General features: G+C 44.4%; 1 protein-coding gene across 1 annotated transcript in view; it reads left to right on the top strand.

Annotated features, from left to right (window-relative positions):
- Positions 1–16,800, top strand: part of CCDC138 (coiled-coil domain containing 138) — a 252,752-nt gene that overhangs the window by 105,113 nt on the left and 130,839 nt on the right. Inside the window, exons 3-5 of the mRNA XM_085622639.1 lie at positions 4,377–4,509; positions 10,806–10,960; positions 12,225–12,415. Of these exons, the coding sequence (XP_085478765.1) occupies positions 4,377–4,509; positions 10,806–10,960; positions 12,225–12,415 (479 nt within the window). The remainder of the gene's footprint in view (positions 1–4,376; positions 4,510–10,805; positions 10,961–12,224; positions 12,416–16,800) is intronic.

The raw sequence follows: 16,800 nt of genomic DNA on the forward strand, positions 1-16,800 counted from the left end.
AGACAACCCAGAACATTGACCTGAGTTACTAACACTTTACCTCATATTTTTAATTAGGTGAGGAGACATCATAATAAAATTGTTGAGATAGTACTTCCTCCCCTATTTTAATATTCATCTACATTATCAATGAGCCCCACATTTCCACTTGAACTATCGGCTATCTTGGATATAAAAGATCTCCACAAGAGTGCTCTCTAAACAAGAGCCTGTTGGGTATTGCACCAGCCGACTCGACGTAGGAGCAGCCCGATGATGTTACATTACATCCTGAAGGGTATGTGATTCACAATATCCTGATGGCTGTGTGAGGGTTTCAATATCCATACCAGACCTTACATGGTACGTCCTCTTCCCATCCCATTTAGGAACAGCTTTGTCATTTTCATATCGTATGTTTTATATCCCGTAAGATGTCGTGTGTGTGTGCGCGTGCGTGTATACAAGTGGCATGTACCAGCATCCCGCCCCTTTAGACATGTCTCGTATATCGAAGGCGGGGGATGGGTGTTTGGGAACAGGGTATCACTTGTACTGATCGTTACAGGTGCAGCTACGGCGCAGAAAGGGTTATTGAATTCCTCTGCTTTGTCATGCTATATGTATGCATTATGTAGTGTGCGTGCCTCCTATACCCACGATATGGCCATGTTGGAATCTCCCTCCCTACTTCTATCTGCCCTGCACGATGGTCAACACGTGATCTCCCGTGGTTCTATAGTCACTTCCCGTATCTGCCAAGATTGACAGCGCCTAGAACCTGGCTCGGTGTCGCTCCTAGGCGCCATAAAAAGAATGGGACGTTTGCACTGCTTTCTAGCAGCACATGATTACACATTTCATGCACAATTCCTTCTTTCCGCTTTTATCTTAGAAGAAGAAATGTAAAAGAGTTTTGTTAAATACAGTGATTTCCATGTTCTTATACATGTCCCTGGAACATCCCTCATGAGACACTTGAATGCTCTTCCTGTTGTATATATTGGCATGGGCTATTGGTATATTCAATTCTGCTTTGTCCCGAATGACCCCTTGTGTATTCATCTTCCCTCGCGTACACGCAGGATGCCTCCTCTGTGTATGTACTGTGCTGCATCAAAGCGCTATGAAGATGCAGGAAGGCAGCATGTGACACTATAGGAACCAATTAAGTCTCTCGAATAAGTCATTGTGGTATGGGCGCGTGTACCCCTCCTCCACGGGGTTGCCCTTCGAAGCAGAGGGGTCAATCGCATTGCAGATGACCACCGACACTCCCTTGAGGTCGCCACTAACCCCCATTTTAAAAGCAGGATGGCCGCCTCTCTGCCTTCTGTGTGGCCGGGGGATGGGAGGCTGACAGTGAGGGCCATCTGCTGCTCTATTAGCCGCGTACTCCGGAATCTGCCCTCCCCCACCCTTCCTCCGCTTGCATATACAGACCTATATACGTAGGTCTCCATGCACAGACGTAGGCCCTTGCATTCACCGTGGTGCCAGACAGCGCACTGTACATGGCTTACCTGTAGAGAGCGCAGGAGTTACCACCACAGCCTGGTGAGCATGCCATGTGACGGACTCTACACCAGCCCTACCAATCAGCAGCCTGTCACAGAATCTCCAGCGCTCCAATGGTGGACAATGTCCGGATTTCCAGCCGGACATAGGACTGGCTGCGCCTCAATCGTTCCTTCTTTCAGGGGGCAGCAAGCTGTATCGAAACCTACACACTCCCTCGAACGTTGCACGTGACTGACTTCCTCCCAAAGCTACCACCTTGCAGAGGCACGATTATCCAGAACCTGGCACGTCTTCACAGTGCATTTTTGACTCATACTTGCATAAAACATACAACTTAGTGCATCGAATACTTAACATCCAGGATGATGCCAGGTACAGACAGATCTGATTAACCGGAAGGTGTTGTGTGACTGTGCTCGCGCCCAGGGAGGAGGGAGTGTTTGGTGGGGGGGCGGTGTTTGTGTGTGTGTGTTTGTGTCTCCAATCTGTATTATGTCGCTTTTATGTTTTTTCAAGCTCTTCGAGCCAGCGGGGTGCGGAGACGCCGGCATCCTACGGGCCCTGAAATGATAGCTATAGAATAATGTCATGAGCAATGCCAATAGCTCTAACTTTAACAATGCCGAGACCGTTGCATTGTAAATGCTTGTTCTTTTTTCCCAAGAACAGAGGGCCTTCCTTTCCTTCATATATTACAAAGCCATAGGGGAGCAGACCCTCTCTAAAAGGCATCAGAAAAGCTCTCTTAACAACAAAATGACTTGTACTTTCATTGATTCCTTATGCCGTTGTAGAACAAGAATATTAGCGATGCCTTCGATTCATCTGTTTGGAAATTTCTGCTTAGAAGGGAAATGGTGTATAGCTCTCTTCTAAAATGTAAGGCATCTCTGTAGTATGAACTGTAGTGACGAAGATTTCTGGGAATTTGTTGGTAATAGTGAGCTAATAATTTGTCCCTAGATCTTTGATCTGTTGAGTTATAGCTTGTTGCTTCACTTTATCAGGAATGGAGAATTTGAACACTGTTCATTCATTTTGTCAAGCACATGTTCTTTCTGAGAAAAATTTGCCCTATAAAATGCTCCTCTTTGAGTAGTGAGGCATCAGATTACCTTTTGTAGATCATGAGGCTGAGCAGGAGAGGCTCATGGGAAAAGATGTGGCCTAACGGCTAGAAGGGTCTACCTCGAAGCTGTTGATCTGGGTTCAGGTCTCGGCAAAGATGCTCAACATCCTGTGATTCTTGGCAAATCACTTAATCTCCATGTGCCTAACAAAATGAATGTGTCCATGTGTAACTGCTCATGTAAAGCGCTCTGATACATTCAGGGCGAGTTTGAACTATATAAAACTCCCTCCTCCCCCCAAAAAAACTCTTTTAGAGCATAAGCTTTGCTTCATTTGCTGCCCTCTCCTTCAACCTTCTGTTACACCATATTCTGCGATTGCCAAAGCCCACTCCTACTAGCATCTGCTGCCCAAGAGCTCTGATCCTGCCCTTTATATTCTGCCTTTTTATAGTTCCCTTCTTCCTGTCTACCCTCTCCCAATCTTATAAAATGGTGCACCACAGACTCTTGTATTGCCATTGGAATGTCAAGTCAGTAGTGTCCGATTGTGTACCAAATTGCTCTCTACAGAGACCTTCTTCACCAGATTTATCTATTCACATGTCTCCATACACATCTCTAGCACTGCTTCTGCTTTTCAGGAAGTTTCTATTTCTTTGTCAACTCTCCACAGCCATGATGTCAAAAGCAGGCAGCAGATGACCCCTGCCACATGTGACCCTGCAGTAACTAAACGAGGCAGTGGACGCTATAGTGCTGGGAGGCTCTGAGTCCTTCAAAGTAGGAAGTCAGGTGAATATTAGTAGATTGTACATGTCTGTGTTCCTCACTAGCAGGACTCAGCACTAGCTAAATCACTAAATCTGCCGTTTGGAGGGTACAGCTCCTACGTGTGCACACTCCAATTAACAATGGGAAGCTAACAACCCTTCAAAACACCAGGAAAAGGCATAGAGGTGCACAACACTGCCTGTACCAGGCTACATCAACCCCCTCATTTTGGGCAAATCATTTCAAAGGTCCAAACAACAACAAAAATTGATTCTGGGAGAAATAAAAAAAGGTGAAGGTTTTCTCTGTTCCAAGCTGAGGAATCATTGACAAGTATCGCTCAACAAGATGCGCATAGTTTTTTACAAAAGCGCCAGAGGATGTAATATGTCCAGTGGTCCACCACTATCAATTTTCAAGGATAACTACCTTTGTTTTTGCAAGAGTTTTGTTTAAAAACTGCTTTGCTGTATCGATTTATCAATGGCTATGATACGGCCTAGACTTCTGATGAACCCAGGCGTCAAGTCAAACACAGTATATGACTTACACAGCCAAAGGTTGTACTTACATATTTAAAAGGATGGATGTGCAAGGGGACTCCAAGGAATTCATCATGAAATAGTGTATGAAGTGAAGTTTCAAATTCATTAAAGTGCATTATCTTTGTGCATACTCATCCTCCAGGTGAACCTTTAGTTGTTACAGGGCATGTCATTTTTCTCACTGTGTATCGTCATTACTGAGGATTTTGTGTGCAACCTGAGGATATTGTAACACGTCCTTCTATGATTTAATATGCTATTTACTCTTTTGCAATTGTAGTGTTTTGTTGGATTCAGAATGTCTATCTCTCACTAAAATAGTGACAGTGCTTTATAGCACCATCCATGTTATGATATCCTAATTTCAACACTTCATTAGGAATAGTAAGCGATATACAAGTTCAATTTCAGTTTTTCTTTGTGTTGTTTGTGTATTATTTTCTCATAATGAAAAATAAATTGAATCCCTCTAATACCTACGTTTTAGCTGGACTTCAAAAATTGACGGACATCTCTTCTCTGTCGTTGGACTCTTCAGAATCCATTCCTATTCACCCTGATAGGAAATGTTACAGCAAAGCTCTTCGAGAATTGTTTGAGCTAGCGAAAAACGTTGATAGGTAAGCAATGTGCTTTTTAAGTGTTTCTCTAGAGATAATCAGTGTGGAGGCTGTGTAGCGTGAAGAAGGCTGTGTAAATGGCTGTCAATGTCTGAATGTTTGACTTTAATTGTGGTGCTACAACAGAATAAATACCCGGGCAAGCCCCTTACAGGGACGCAATGGCAGAAAGTGCATGAAGAGGTCAAAAGAATAAGTTCCAATCCAAGTTTCAAATTAATCCAATACAATGTGGTACGCCAGTCATATCTCACTCCCCGAATACTGCACAAAATATACCCAGAACGAGCGGATACATGTCCCAGATGCATGAGCTCGGGCGCACACTTTATTCATATGCTGTGGGATTGACCTGAGTTGGCGCCTTACTGGGGAAGGATCATTGATACTTTACAGTCTGTCACAGAATGGGTTATCAGCAAACAAAAATTGACAAGTACTAACTGTATGGTTGAACCCAATGAAATATAGGAGAGTGATCCACAACAAAAGCTAAGAAATGTACTAGGAGGTTCATGCGACTGGGGCTCGTATTAGCAAGGAGGTGAATCACAATCCACTGGCTGAGTCCAGATCCACCCCAGTACGGGAAATGGATTCAGGATTTGTTGAAGTGGGCCGCCGCAGAGTCAGTGAGCATGAAAAAGGTTAGCAGGGATGATAAACTGTAGGACAACGTAAGGGCCTGGTACTAATGATCTCAGACTTAACTAAAGAAAAAGATCCCTCAGTGCGAGAAGAGCCTTCTCCACAACCCACATTGGAATAGATGGTCTTGTTGCCCCTATGAGAAGCCCCATGCACAATAGAGTTGGTACAGACTGTTGAGGCACCAGATTGTTCAGATGGTCTCCGCACCCCGAAGTGAATGTTGCTACCCATGACCAAAGGGGGGGAGGGATAGGGAGGGGGGTAAGTTTATAGTTACTCGTATCATTTAAAGGGATACAAGTGATATCAGTATAGCATTTGGGTGTTTTTTTCTCGAGTTGAAGTTGCAATATGACAACCGCCTATGTTGCAAGAACATGTATCCAGATTGTTTGAATCATGAAACTGTAAAAAATTGTAAAATGTTTGATTTGGTAAAGTATTGTTGCCATGTACATGTCAATAAAAACATTTTTTTTTAAAAACAGAATAAATAACCTTTTCACAGAGTTGAAACTGTTGAATTTGTTTGATTGATGACTTCTCAGAACATCCCCCTAAATCAATCCCCTCTCCTGGCTTACCACATTCACCCATGCACATCTTCAGCCAAAGAGTAACTTTTAGCTATATCTAAATTGTAACAGTCTGCAAGGACAGAGATAGATCTGGAGCAGAAGAGGAGGGAGAGAGAAAATGAGTATAAGTGTGAGCAAGAGGTAGAAAAAAAATGGGGAACATTAGAAGAGAAACAGAGAAACATGGCGGAGGACGGATGAGAGCAAGTGAGAGGAGTAGAGAAAAAGTGACAGGAATTAAGAGACCATTCGAAAAAAGGCCACCCCAATAATCCCTTGCAAGCTTGGGAATCAACTATGATAAAGGTAAATGGCCAACAAGGGAATAATTTTAATGAAAAATATTTGGGAAACATATGAATAAATTATCTGTCCTAAAAGTGACAGTTGAAACTAAATCAGTAATTGAAACGTACATTTAATTCCTAAGGAACAGGCGTACACAATATTTGAATTGAAAGCATATCATTGTATTTATTGTATATAATTAGGCAAATCTTGGTATTCGATATATACAATTAAGGGGTACAAGCGCATAATTCCAAACAACCATTAACCTTGTTAATCCAGATCAAACTCTATGTCAACATGGTAAAATCAGAGGTTAATGTATGTAGAGTTCACTCTAATTGAAGTCAATGTTTCTACACCATGAAGAATTGAACAATTAACAAGTGAAGATCCAGTAAGGTCATATGGGAAGAGTTGGACTTGGTGTTGAAGTTGCGGTCTCTATTGACTTAGTCTGTTAGACCATCCTTAGGACCACCACAATTAATTGGAAATATCAAGATGACCCAGCATGAAATTATATAGTAATGATAGCCTTCAGATGAAATGACATGGTCTGTGCTATCTATACCCTGAGTTAATCATATGTGAATTTAGGTAACCCCCATAGGATATTGGGAAAACAATTTCTGAACCAAGGCTCAGATGGTTAAATCAATTGGACGTGGGTAGTCTCTCGAGTATAGTAACAATCCTACTATTTGTTTTCCCAATACCCTATGGTGGTTCTCTAAGTTCACATTTGATTAACTCGCGGATTTTGGTGTATACCATCATGGCCTGTCCCATATTAGGATTCTAAGCTTGGTTTCCTCCTTCATCTCCTCTTCAGCTACTGGCTTCTGTAGGCCCTGTCTCTGGGATCCCAAGAGGGTAACTATTTGTAAAATTGCAAAGTATGCTGCACAGATCGCCAGTTGGGGCTGCTATAAACACCCTTTGGCAATATTCCTTGAATACTTTCAGCTTCCCCTGTTTGTGTTTAACTAATGTTCCTCAGTTGTATCTAAGTTCTGTGATAAAAGCTCTGCTGTATTCACAACCTAAACTACCTTTCCTGTTCCCCATTTCGTAACATTTCTGCTTTAATCTAACTATGTTCAGGTGTGAAGTTTTGTAAAATACCTAAGGGTTTGATTATGATGGAGGGCGGATCACTACCGCCCGGCCGGCGTGGCGATCCGCCCGCCATCACAATCACATTTACCCCCCGCCATATTACCGTGGCGGGGGGTACCGCGGTGGATGGAAAGTCCGTCCGCCGCTTTTCCGCCGGTCGGCAATACGTCACGATTGCCGGACGGGCGGAACTCGGGCATGATATGGTCCAGGCACCGCCATCCATATTACGATGCCTGGCGGTTAAGGCCTTTACATGGCGGCGGCGAATTGCTTTGGGGGCCCCATGCGGGCCCGGGGGTGTGTGGAGGGCTGCACTTAGGGGGTACCTATGGTACCCCACTTGCCATGCACAAGGTGGCAGGCACCACACGGTGCCTGCATCGTTGTGCATGGCAATGCACAACATGTATGTTTGGCATTGCGGCAGGTGCTGCTCACAGCAGCATACGCCGCAATGTTAACAATACGGAATGCGACCGCCAGGGTGGCGGTCACATCCTAATTGGTGGTGCTGGATTGCCGCACCGCTGGCGGACGGTCCAAACACCAGTAGGGTGGCGGGCGGAATGGGGCCCTAGGTGTCCAAGGGATTAAATTGTTCTGAAATCCACTTGTCCTGTTCCTCTTGAAGCCATGCAGTTAGATGAGAAATTATGACTGGGTTCTCATGATGTCCAAGCTCAGATAATAGCCACTCTGATTATATCAGGGCCCCTATTTCATCAGGGTTTAGAATTTAGCAAGGCTCTATTTTGCCACCTTTCTGCAAATCTTCATACATAGTCTGGCAAATATACATGTGTATATGTGCCAATGAGAAAAATATGCTGACCAATTACAAATTAACTTATTTATTTTGTTTTCTCCAGGGAGAAAAGGTTTTCCCTCAAGGAGAAGCTCTTTTCCCTAAACTCCCACTTATGTTTCCAACCCTGGAAAAAGTTTTACTCTAGCTCTTGTGAGGACTAAAGGCTTCATTTAGAGGTTGACGGATATCAGTGCTGAATAGTGGGGGGGGGAGTAGGCAGCCTGCGTTAGTTCCTGTGTTTAAATGCCCTTTGAGTTTCTACATATCCACAAATTCACATGTGTAAGGGTATTCAGCTATTCCGCTCCAATCTCTTCTCTTATGGGAAAAGGTCAACATTTGGGTCTTTATTTAGAGTCTGCAGGATAGGATACTGCATACTGCAGACTAAACTATAACATAACAAACAGATGTCTTGTCCACAGTATTACAAGTGCATAACAGCCTATGGAAATTGTAATATGGTGGACAGGATATCCTTCGCATTTTGTGTCCCATCTGCCTACCTCTAAATAAAGCCTTTTAATCATGACAAGAGCTGGAGTAAAACTTTTTCCGGGGATTGAAAAATAGGTGGGAGTGAAGGGAAAGGAGCTTCACCCTGTTGGAAAATATTTTCTCCCTAGAGAAAACAAAAACATAGTGGGGGGTAGGGGGTGGAGGTGAGCTTACCACACAATCTCTTTGTTACTTGTTCCCTCTTCATCAACATTCTGTTATGGAAGAAAATATTGTGCTCAGCAAGCTCATTTTCATCAAGCACCTTCTGGTGTCTGGCTCGTCTCTGTTTGGCCTGTGCCCCTGTTTGTTGCTGTATTTTTGCACTAAAGACATGCCTGGCACACCTGAGAACTGGTAACGCACACCCAGTCTCCACCTGTTTTCAGCAGGCTTCAAGTGTAGACTACTTAGTGTGAGTTTCCCTCTGGTGAGGCTACCATGTTAGTACAACCTCTTATCCTTGCAGTCACTGTCTCGCCTTACTTTGCCTACCAAATGCGGCTTCTGTCCTCAGGTTTCCCATGACCTTCCACTCATGTGTCCTTCAACCCAGTCCCATCTCTCCTGCTCCTTTAATCCTATGCTCAGTTACTGTTTAAGTGTACGGCTGACACCATGTTATGTTCAGAGCAATAGCTGTGGATCAGAGTCTCAATGGGGAATTACAAACACCTGGTAGATGTACCCACAGCTTTCCAATTATTTCTGAAACTTAAGGGATCGTGAAAAGGAGCACCATGGCTCAGCTTGCTACAAAGCTGCCATCTTGGCCAGAGGTCGTGTTTTTGGTATTTTTGTAAGCACACTGCAAGCTCCAAGGTATAGCAAAGCACTTAACATAGGATGATTTTACTGTAGCTGGAACTTCTCACCAACACTATAGCTCCCTTGGTGGTTTCCTGGGACTGCAAAGAAACATGCACAAGAATAGAAGAAAGAAAACTCAGTAGCACATTGGGTCATTCATTGATGATGCAAATGATCCAACTCCGACAAGGTGTGGAGCCTAGTAGGTCTTTCTTTGCAAAATTAAAAAGGAGACGCATTGGCCTAAACTGGATCTTGCTTAAAGTGTTGCCAGTCTAGATAGACAACAATCTTCTATTAGTGGAGACCACATTAGAAAGCCTGCAGCCAATGGCGGTAGATCGAGCCAATGACCAGTCTGACATGCCAAGAATTAAAATATAACTCGCTTGTCCTTGTTGAGGTGCTACATTCTTTTAATGGGATGTGATGGATGGGATGGAATGGAATGGGGATGGGAAATCCAGTGAGCAAGTACTCTAGATCCAACTTAAGCCTGGCTCTTGTTACGTATCCTGCGGAGGGTCTTTTGGAAATGTAATACCATCAAGGGAGTGCAGGTGATTGCTGTGCTATTGAGGTGTCTTGTACAGGGAAACATCACATCTTAAGAGTGTTTTTCTTACCCTGTTTCTTGTTTCACAGATGGCTTTGTGGCAAGTTGATGCAAATAGCCAGGGTATGCTCTATTGATTTTGAGGCGAGCATGATGTAAGACTTGCAAGTGTACCATTGTTAGAGCCCTATAACAGTTCCCTCCTTAGGATCACCTACAAGAGAATGGCCATTTAACAAAAGCTGTTCTGAGAAATATGTAAATCTCTGTAATGTAGAGACAGTTTGGAAATGATTCATCCAGTCCCTGCTAGACTCTCAGAAGTTTCAATAGGCAGCATATTTTAGACTCTTTTTCCTTACCATGATATATTTTTGGGCGACCATATTTACATGAATTCCTCAACTCTATCCATCATAGAAGAAAAAGAAGAGTATTCCCAAATAATTCAGGAGAACTTATTTTGCCACTTCATGACAATTTTGTCTGTTTGTTCTTTAAGGTATTATGTGTTAATAGGCATTACTTTCAGACTCAATTTTGTTTAGTCTTGTCCAGACTGATGGCAAGTTCCTGGGAAGCTGTGTGTTCTTGCCACTGGGGCTCCATGATCAGAAGCTGTTGAGATAGCTGGCATATTGCAGTGTGAGACCGTGTGTCAGAGCAGTGTGCCATGATGAGATTGTTTTGAATCTGTCCTTAGAAGTGGGCAGTATCTTGGGAAGGTGATGGCCTGAAGAGGGGTCACCTAACAGGACGGTGGGTTGTGAGTGGTGTGTTAAATGGATCTACATTCGAGTCTGTAAAATGTGGATGACTTGAACTATTCCTCTCGCTCCCCTATTCACCCCCAAAACTATATAGCCTTGGGAGTAGTAAACCAGATCATTAAAAAAACCAATTACAAAATGTTTCTATTAAGTTACACATTTTTGTCTTAGTTGCTTTGTAAGTCTGGTATTACGAACATTACATTTTTCAGCATCGGAAAGGATGCGATTCATCGTGATTCCATTCATCGAACATCAGGAAATGAAGTGCTTCATCACGACCATGATGATGATGACGATGACGAAGAAGATTACCTTATCTCAGTCAAAGCTCAGGATTCCAGTGCACATATCTATACAGAAACTGGTACGGAAAAAGTCAGTAAAATACTAACATGTTTACACTGCATACATTTGAAAAAATTTTCTCTATTCAATTTCTTATTTATATTTGTACAAATGCTGATTGCACAGTTTTGCAAGATAAGAATATTATTTTGACTGTTAATTTTGAATCATTTAAAGGGCTTGTTCAGATGGCTGAGCATACTGTTGGGCACTGATTGGTATAGTGGAAGTGGCCATAAGGCCTTTCTGTGCTACCCACTTGCAGTGGGAGTACTTTCTAAGGAGGACAGTTCATCTTTAGCAGGTGGGCGTGGCTCAATGCAGATGAAGGAATCCATGTGCGTGTGTGCCTTGCCCAAATTAATGAAGACACTCTGGAGATTCTTCCGCACTAACCTCAATGAGTGACCATGGAGACAGCACCCCATCCCATGGGCCATGAGTAACTTGCCCTCTTTCAGTGCAGACTGGGGCTGTCCCTTTAGGCATGATGGTGTGGTCGGTGCCTCACTGTCAGAATTTGTGCTTAGGGACTGTGGCAAAGTCTGCTCTTCTCTTTACCCGTCCTGATGCACTGAGGCGCCTCTCCGACTCACGTCCTGCTCATTGTCCCCGGCAACTTACCAGTAGGCATCAGCTGGTTAACTACCTTCTCCTTAAACCTGGTAACACAAGATGGTAATAAAGTGTATGAATAACCTCTGAATGGTCAGAAAATAAGATTTGTTAAAGTAATAAAAGACCCGTCAAATGTCCTGGGCTATGAAGTAACAGTTTTGCAAAACACAGCCCTATTGCTATTTGATACAGACTTAAACATATCCTAGAAGGGAATCTCACTAGTCTGCTGGTGTTTTCTTACAAGCCTGCTGTGCCCTGCCCATTAAAATGTGAAGCTGGATTTCCACGTGAAGGATAAGACCTCTTTGACTGCACACACGCTTCTGGGGGCTTCTGGGCCCATTTTAAAGTCCAAGGCACCAGCCGAAAGGAGTGGTGGAACGCCACGAGGCATTTGATTACTACTCTCTCTTGTATCGATAGCTGACCTCTTTCAGTTAGCATGTATGCATAGAACAGCATATTTTATGTTAAGGAGGTGAGGAGCCCCAGTGTGTTCCTGGTGGACCCAAACAGTCTGAGATCAAGGACAAACTAGGGACAGATGCTTCTTTCATTATCTTACTCCAGATGATTTTATATTTTAATGTCTTCTTGCTTTCATATTAGTGATAAATAAGAACGAACTATTCGAAAACATCTCTTTATGCCCTGTTTTAAAGATGTCACCTTACCATCCTACTTGACGGCAAATACTGCAACATGTACAGACCATTCTTTTGAGTCAAGTCCTGTGGCCATGAAGAAGAAACTAAGCAGCCAAAGAACAAGCTTGTTAAAAGACGAAAGATTGTTACCCGCTCATGTGAATCAGATTTATGATGAGTTGCTAGTAATATATCACAAACTGCAGGTAAGAAATATAGTGCATTTTATGATGACTGGTCTACTTTTAAATAATTCTTCAGAGTAATGAGATGTAGAATTACGTTTGAATATATGTGTATATATGTGCAGTCTTTTGTCACTGAATAATTGCATAAAAATAAACGGCCTGTATGACCACACTGAGATTTGAGGAACGGCTGTTTTTTTCTGTCTTATTCTAGACTGGTAAATGACCCATGCAGTGCCTGTGCTATAACTTAATGGGCATTGAGTGTCAACTTAGTTCTCATACTTAGGCCCAAAACTCTGGAACTCCCTTCCTATGGGTCTCAGGAATTGCCACTCTCTATTCGCGTTCCGCAAGAACCTGAAGACTCTGCTCTTTAACTGCCCCGACTGAGCTTCGTGGTTTCTGCTTTTGGGTTTCTGCTCCCCTGCTTGCTGTCTGTTGATGAAGAGTCAAAATTGTATGGGTTTATTGTAACAGTGGCTCCACAGGCCACTCTTATTCAGAATAGCCACCCACTGTGTCAGGTATTGCTAATGCTGCTCCCACAGGCTGACTTGACAGAAATACTACATTAGGTGGCGACGATGCACATGGTGCCTTATTTTAAGCACTGCATAATAATTTCTGCCCAGTTATTCTGCCTCTGCTGTGCTCTCTTTCATGGACCATGTGTCTGTGGCCTTCTGCAATGAGCAGTATGTAACGTGGCATGCATAGCACTGAGCAGCATTCTGTCTCAAAAAGCAAAATTGTTTAATTAAAAGGTGTTACATTGCTCCTGATCCATCTTAAGAACTGAAAGCCCTAGTGAGTGTCCTAATTCAAAATTAAAGTAAATTGCATAAAACCACAAAGACAAGTAATGCAAGTTCTTGAAAGAACCAAGTATATATTGTTCATCGCAGACCGTTCTGACAAATTCTATCCCACGTTGAAACAAAGAGTACTGGAAGTATTTTCTTGCCACCCAACCTAGGATCCCCATTTCATAATGTTAGGAAATACCCAACAGTTTCAAATGACTGCACAAAATTGTAACTTCAACTCATCACTGCCCTGGGGTATGCAGTAATGCCCATGAAAGGCACATTCTCAATATTAGAGTCGAGAACCTGTAGACATTTGAGACCAGCCACAAGCCTATTCCATGCGGTGTGTGTAGGAAAGAAGGATCTGCTTTCATGGTTACCCCTGCTTTTTACTGGTGCTATTCTGTTTTCTGACTAGTCTGACTGGGATCCTGCTAATCAGGACCCCAGTCACTGTGCTTCCTCACTAAATTTGACATTGGTAAGTACCTTGGTACCTTCGGAATTAGCTACTGGTGTACCCATGTAAGTCCCTAGTTATTGGTACTAAGGTACCCAGGGCATGGGTACACCAGGGGTCTCCCATGGGCTGCAGCATATATTGTGCCACCCATGAGAGACCACTCAAATGGTGACTAAAGGCCTGTCATTGCAGCTTGTTTAAGCTGGTGCTAGCACCACTTACAACAGATATATGTTTCCTTATATCTGAGGTCACTGCACTTAAAACCTAAAAGTCACCCCTAAGGCAGTTCTTTCGATCCTGAAGGCAGGATGCTAGGTTATAAGTGTGAGGGGCACCTGCATGAGCAGGACACCCCCCTACAAACCCCACACTCGATTCTCCAGGCTTTGTGAGTGCGGTCACCCATTTTGATACATATAGTGGCCATGTGTCATTATGTGACGGCTAACTTAATATTGGCTGTGCCAATCCTGGGCATGTTTGGTATCAAACATGTTGGAATCATATCCCAACACCGTTACTGATGTTGGACGTGTGATTCCATTTCCATGCACCAAGGGGCACCTCTGGAAAGCCCTCAGTGCTCCCAGTAACAGCCTTCCAGGGTCTGCCAGCAAGCAAGTGCTTCTGCCGACACCAGGCACGGTTCTGCCCTCCTGCTGCTGAGCTGAGCTTGAGCAAGGGAAGGTAGGACTATAGGTTTTCTGTCACAGGGAGGTGTGACCCCCCCCCCCCCCCCCCCTTGCGGCCCCGGTGTGAGGAGAGAGCCCCATGATGAAGCATGTCACCTTCGGGTGAGTGAGGGTTCTCGTTCTTATAAAGGAATACCTTTACTGAACAAACAGAACCCCCAGATTTTGGAGATTGTATCTTTTGCGGCTTTCAGCTGTGACCACCTCCCAGACAGGGTTTAGTGTATTGGGATGGGGTGGAGGTGCCTGCCAGCGCCACCAGACTTCTTTAAAGGGCACATTTGGTGCCCTCCTTGCATACTCCAGTCTGAGCCAGTTCAAGGAGCCCTAGGCTCCCGTTCTGGTGCGAAACTAGACAAAGGACATGGGGGTATCCTCCCCTCTGTCCAGCCCCTTCTCTGGGAGGGACCCTTGAATCATCCCGGCCCTTTCCCTAGGGTACTTAAGGGTTTACCTGTGGGTGGCTCTTCAAATTCGTGGTGGGGCAAGATTCAAACTCAAAACAACTTCAACCATCTGGGCACCTTGGACTTTGCTGGACTTCGCCTAGAACCGAGACTGCACCAAGAAGACTCCTGCTGCTCCTGTTCTTGCTGTTCTGCAAGTCATCTTCAACATCTGTGCTTGTGCTTCATCCAGGTTCCTCTCCAGACCTGTGGACATCAAAGACACCCGAAGGAATCTCCCGTGGAGTGAAGGAGTTACTCCCCTGCAACAGCAGGCACCGCAGCGTAGCTGATCTGGCTGCTGCTCCTGACATGCCACGGACTCCGAAAGGCTCAGCAACACAGATGGTAGTTCTGCAACTCCCTCAAGGCTTGACCTGTTCTCTCAACTAGTTTGAGGCCAGTATCCCTCGTCGGAACCACGGGAACAGAACCCCTGTGCACTGCGTCGACTTGCCGTTGGCAAGGCTTGTTCACTTTGTCCTCCAGAGATCTTCGGGCTACAAAAAGCTCTAGCATCTATTCCTGCCAAGATCTTCTTCCTCACCGCATCCTCTGCACCATGGGCCTGCATCTTTGGTGAACTGCTCAAGGTCCTCTTGCAACTCCTGTGCCTTCAGCCGGTGGGTCCTCTTGAGCGTCTTCTTTTTCTTCAGTGGGCTCCCCTGCTGGCTTGGGGCCTTGCCCTAACTTTTCTGCATTTGGTGAGTCCCTTGGACCTTGCTGGTCCCAGCGTTGCACCTTTTTCGTTTACCACGTCTGTTGCTTCTGCCAAGGCTTGTTGGTGCTCCAGCCGGACACTGACCCCCTGGTTCTTAACTCCGACGTAGGACAGTTTGAGAATGGCTCCTGATCTTCCACAGCGTCTCCTGGGCCTCACAGCTGCAGCGACAAGGTCACCATTATCACTCCCTCATCTTCTGTCACCGGTGGTCATTGCTCTTCCATGCCTCCTGGTTACCTCTGAGTGGCATAGACTCTGTCCCCTCTGCTTGCAGGTTCTTCTGTTCCACAATCCACCTTGGATTCCACTAGGCTCTTCCACCTTCGCCAGTGGCATCTTTCCTGAAGTCCTCCATTGTGGTCTACAGCGGTTTCCAAAGTCACTTCGCACCTATGCACCCTGCTTCCCTGGTGTAGGTATCCTGGTTCCTGGGGTATCCATGGTTGGGTTGACTCTCCAGCCCACTGAGAAGAGTCCTTCTGCTTGAAAACTGCAATCGCGACTTTCCCATTGACTTACATTGAGTACGCTGCTGTGATTCCACTCTACACACATCCTCCGTGGGATTCCTGGGTACTTACCTCTGGTGGTTCCTTGTGTCCCCAGCTCTTCTAGGTCTTCTGGTCCAAGTCCCGACTTTGTTGCAGGTCTGGTTCCACTTCTTTAGTATATGGTTTGGTCTCCCCTGGAGACCACTGTGTATTTGTGCTTACTTACCTGTTTACATTTGAAGTATTGTGTTTATTGTGTTGATATCTCAGGGTAAGAGATATACCAATGTGTGTGTTAGTGTGAATAATAAATATACCTATCTTTTAGAACTGCACTGTGTGGTTCTTTTTCATTTAACCTACACTACATGATTAGTTCTGGTAAAACGAGCTGTTTAACACTCCTTCTGGACTAATCCTGAAGGCTGCTCTTCACAGCTACCACATAGAGAGCTTTCTATGGATGTCTAAGACCACTAAAATCACCACAAGGGCTGTCTATATTAGTGCAAGGTGCTTCACTTAAATAAGTGTGCACCATGTACCAAACCAGTCTCCTACAGTGTTTATACCCATAATGTTTACCTCTCAAATGTCAGTTCCCAGCTAGTCTATGCTCAGTTGTAAATCTTATAGAACACAGTGCCCCAAAATGAAATTACTTTATATATGAAATAACTTTATATATGTCAAAAAGATGGCCGCCCGGTGAGGAGCTCCGGCCGGGGGCTCCCTGCCAGACACAGCCTTTTTGGCTAAAATCCCTGGATTC

Source organism: Triturus cristatus, chromosome 8 (assembly GCF_964204655.1).
Source record: "Triturus cristatus chromosome 8, aTriCri1.1, whole genome shotgun sequence".
Taxonomy (NCBI): Eukaryota; Metazoa; Chordata; class Amphibia; order Caudata; family Salamandridae; genus Triturus; species Triturus cristatus.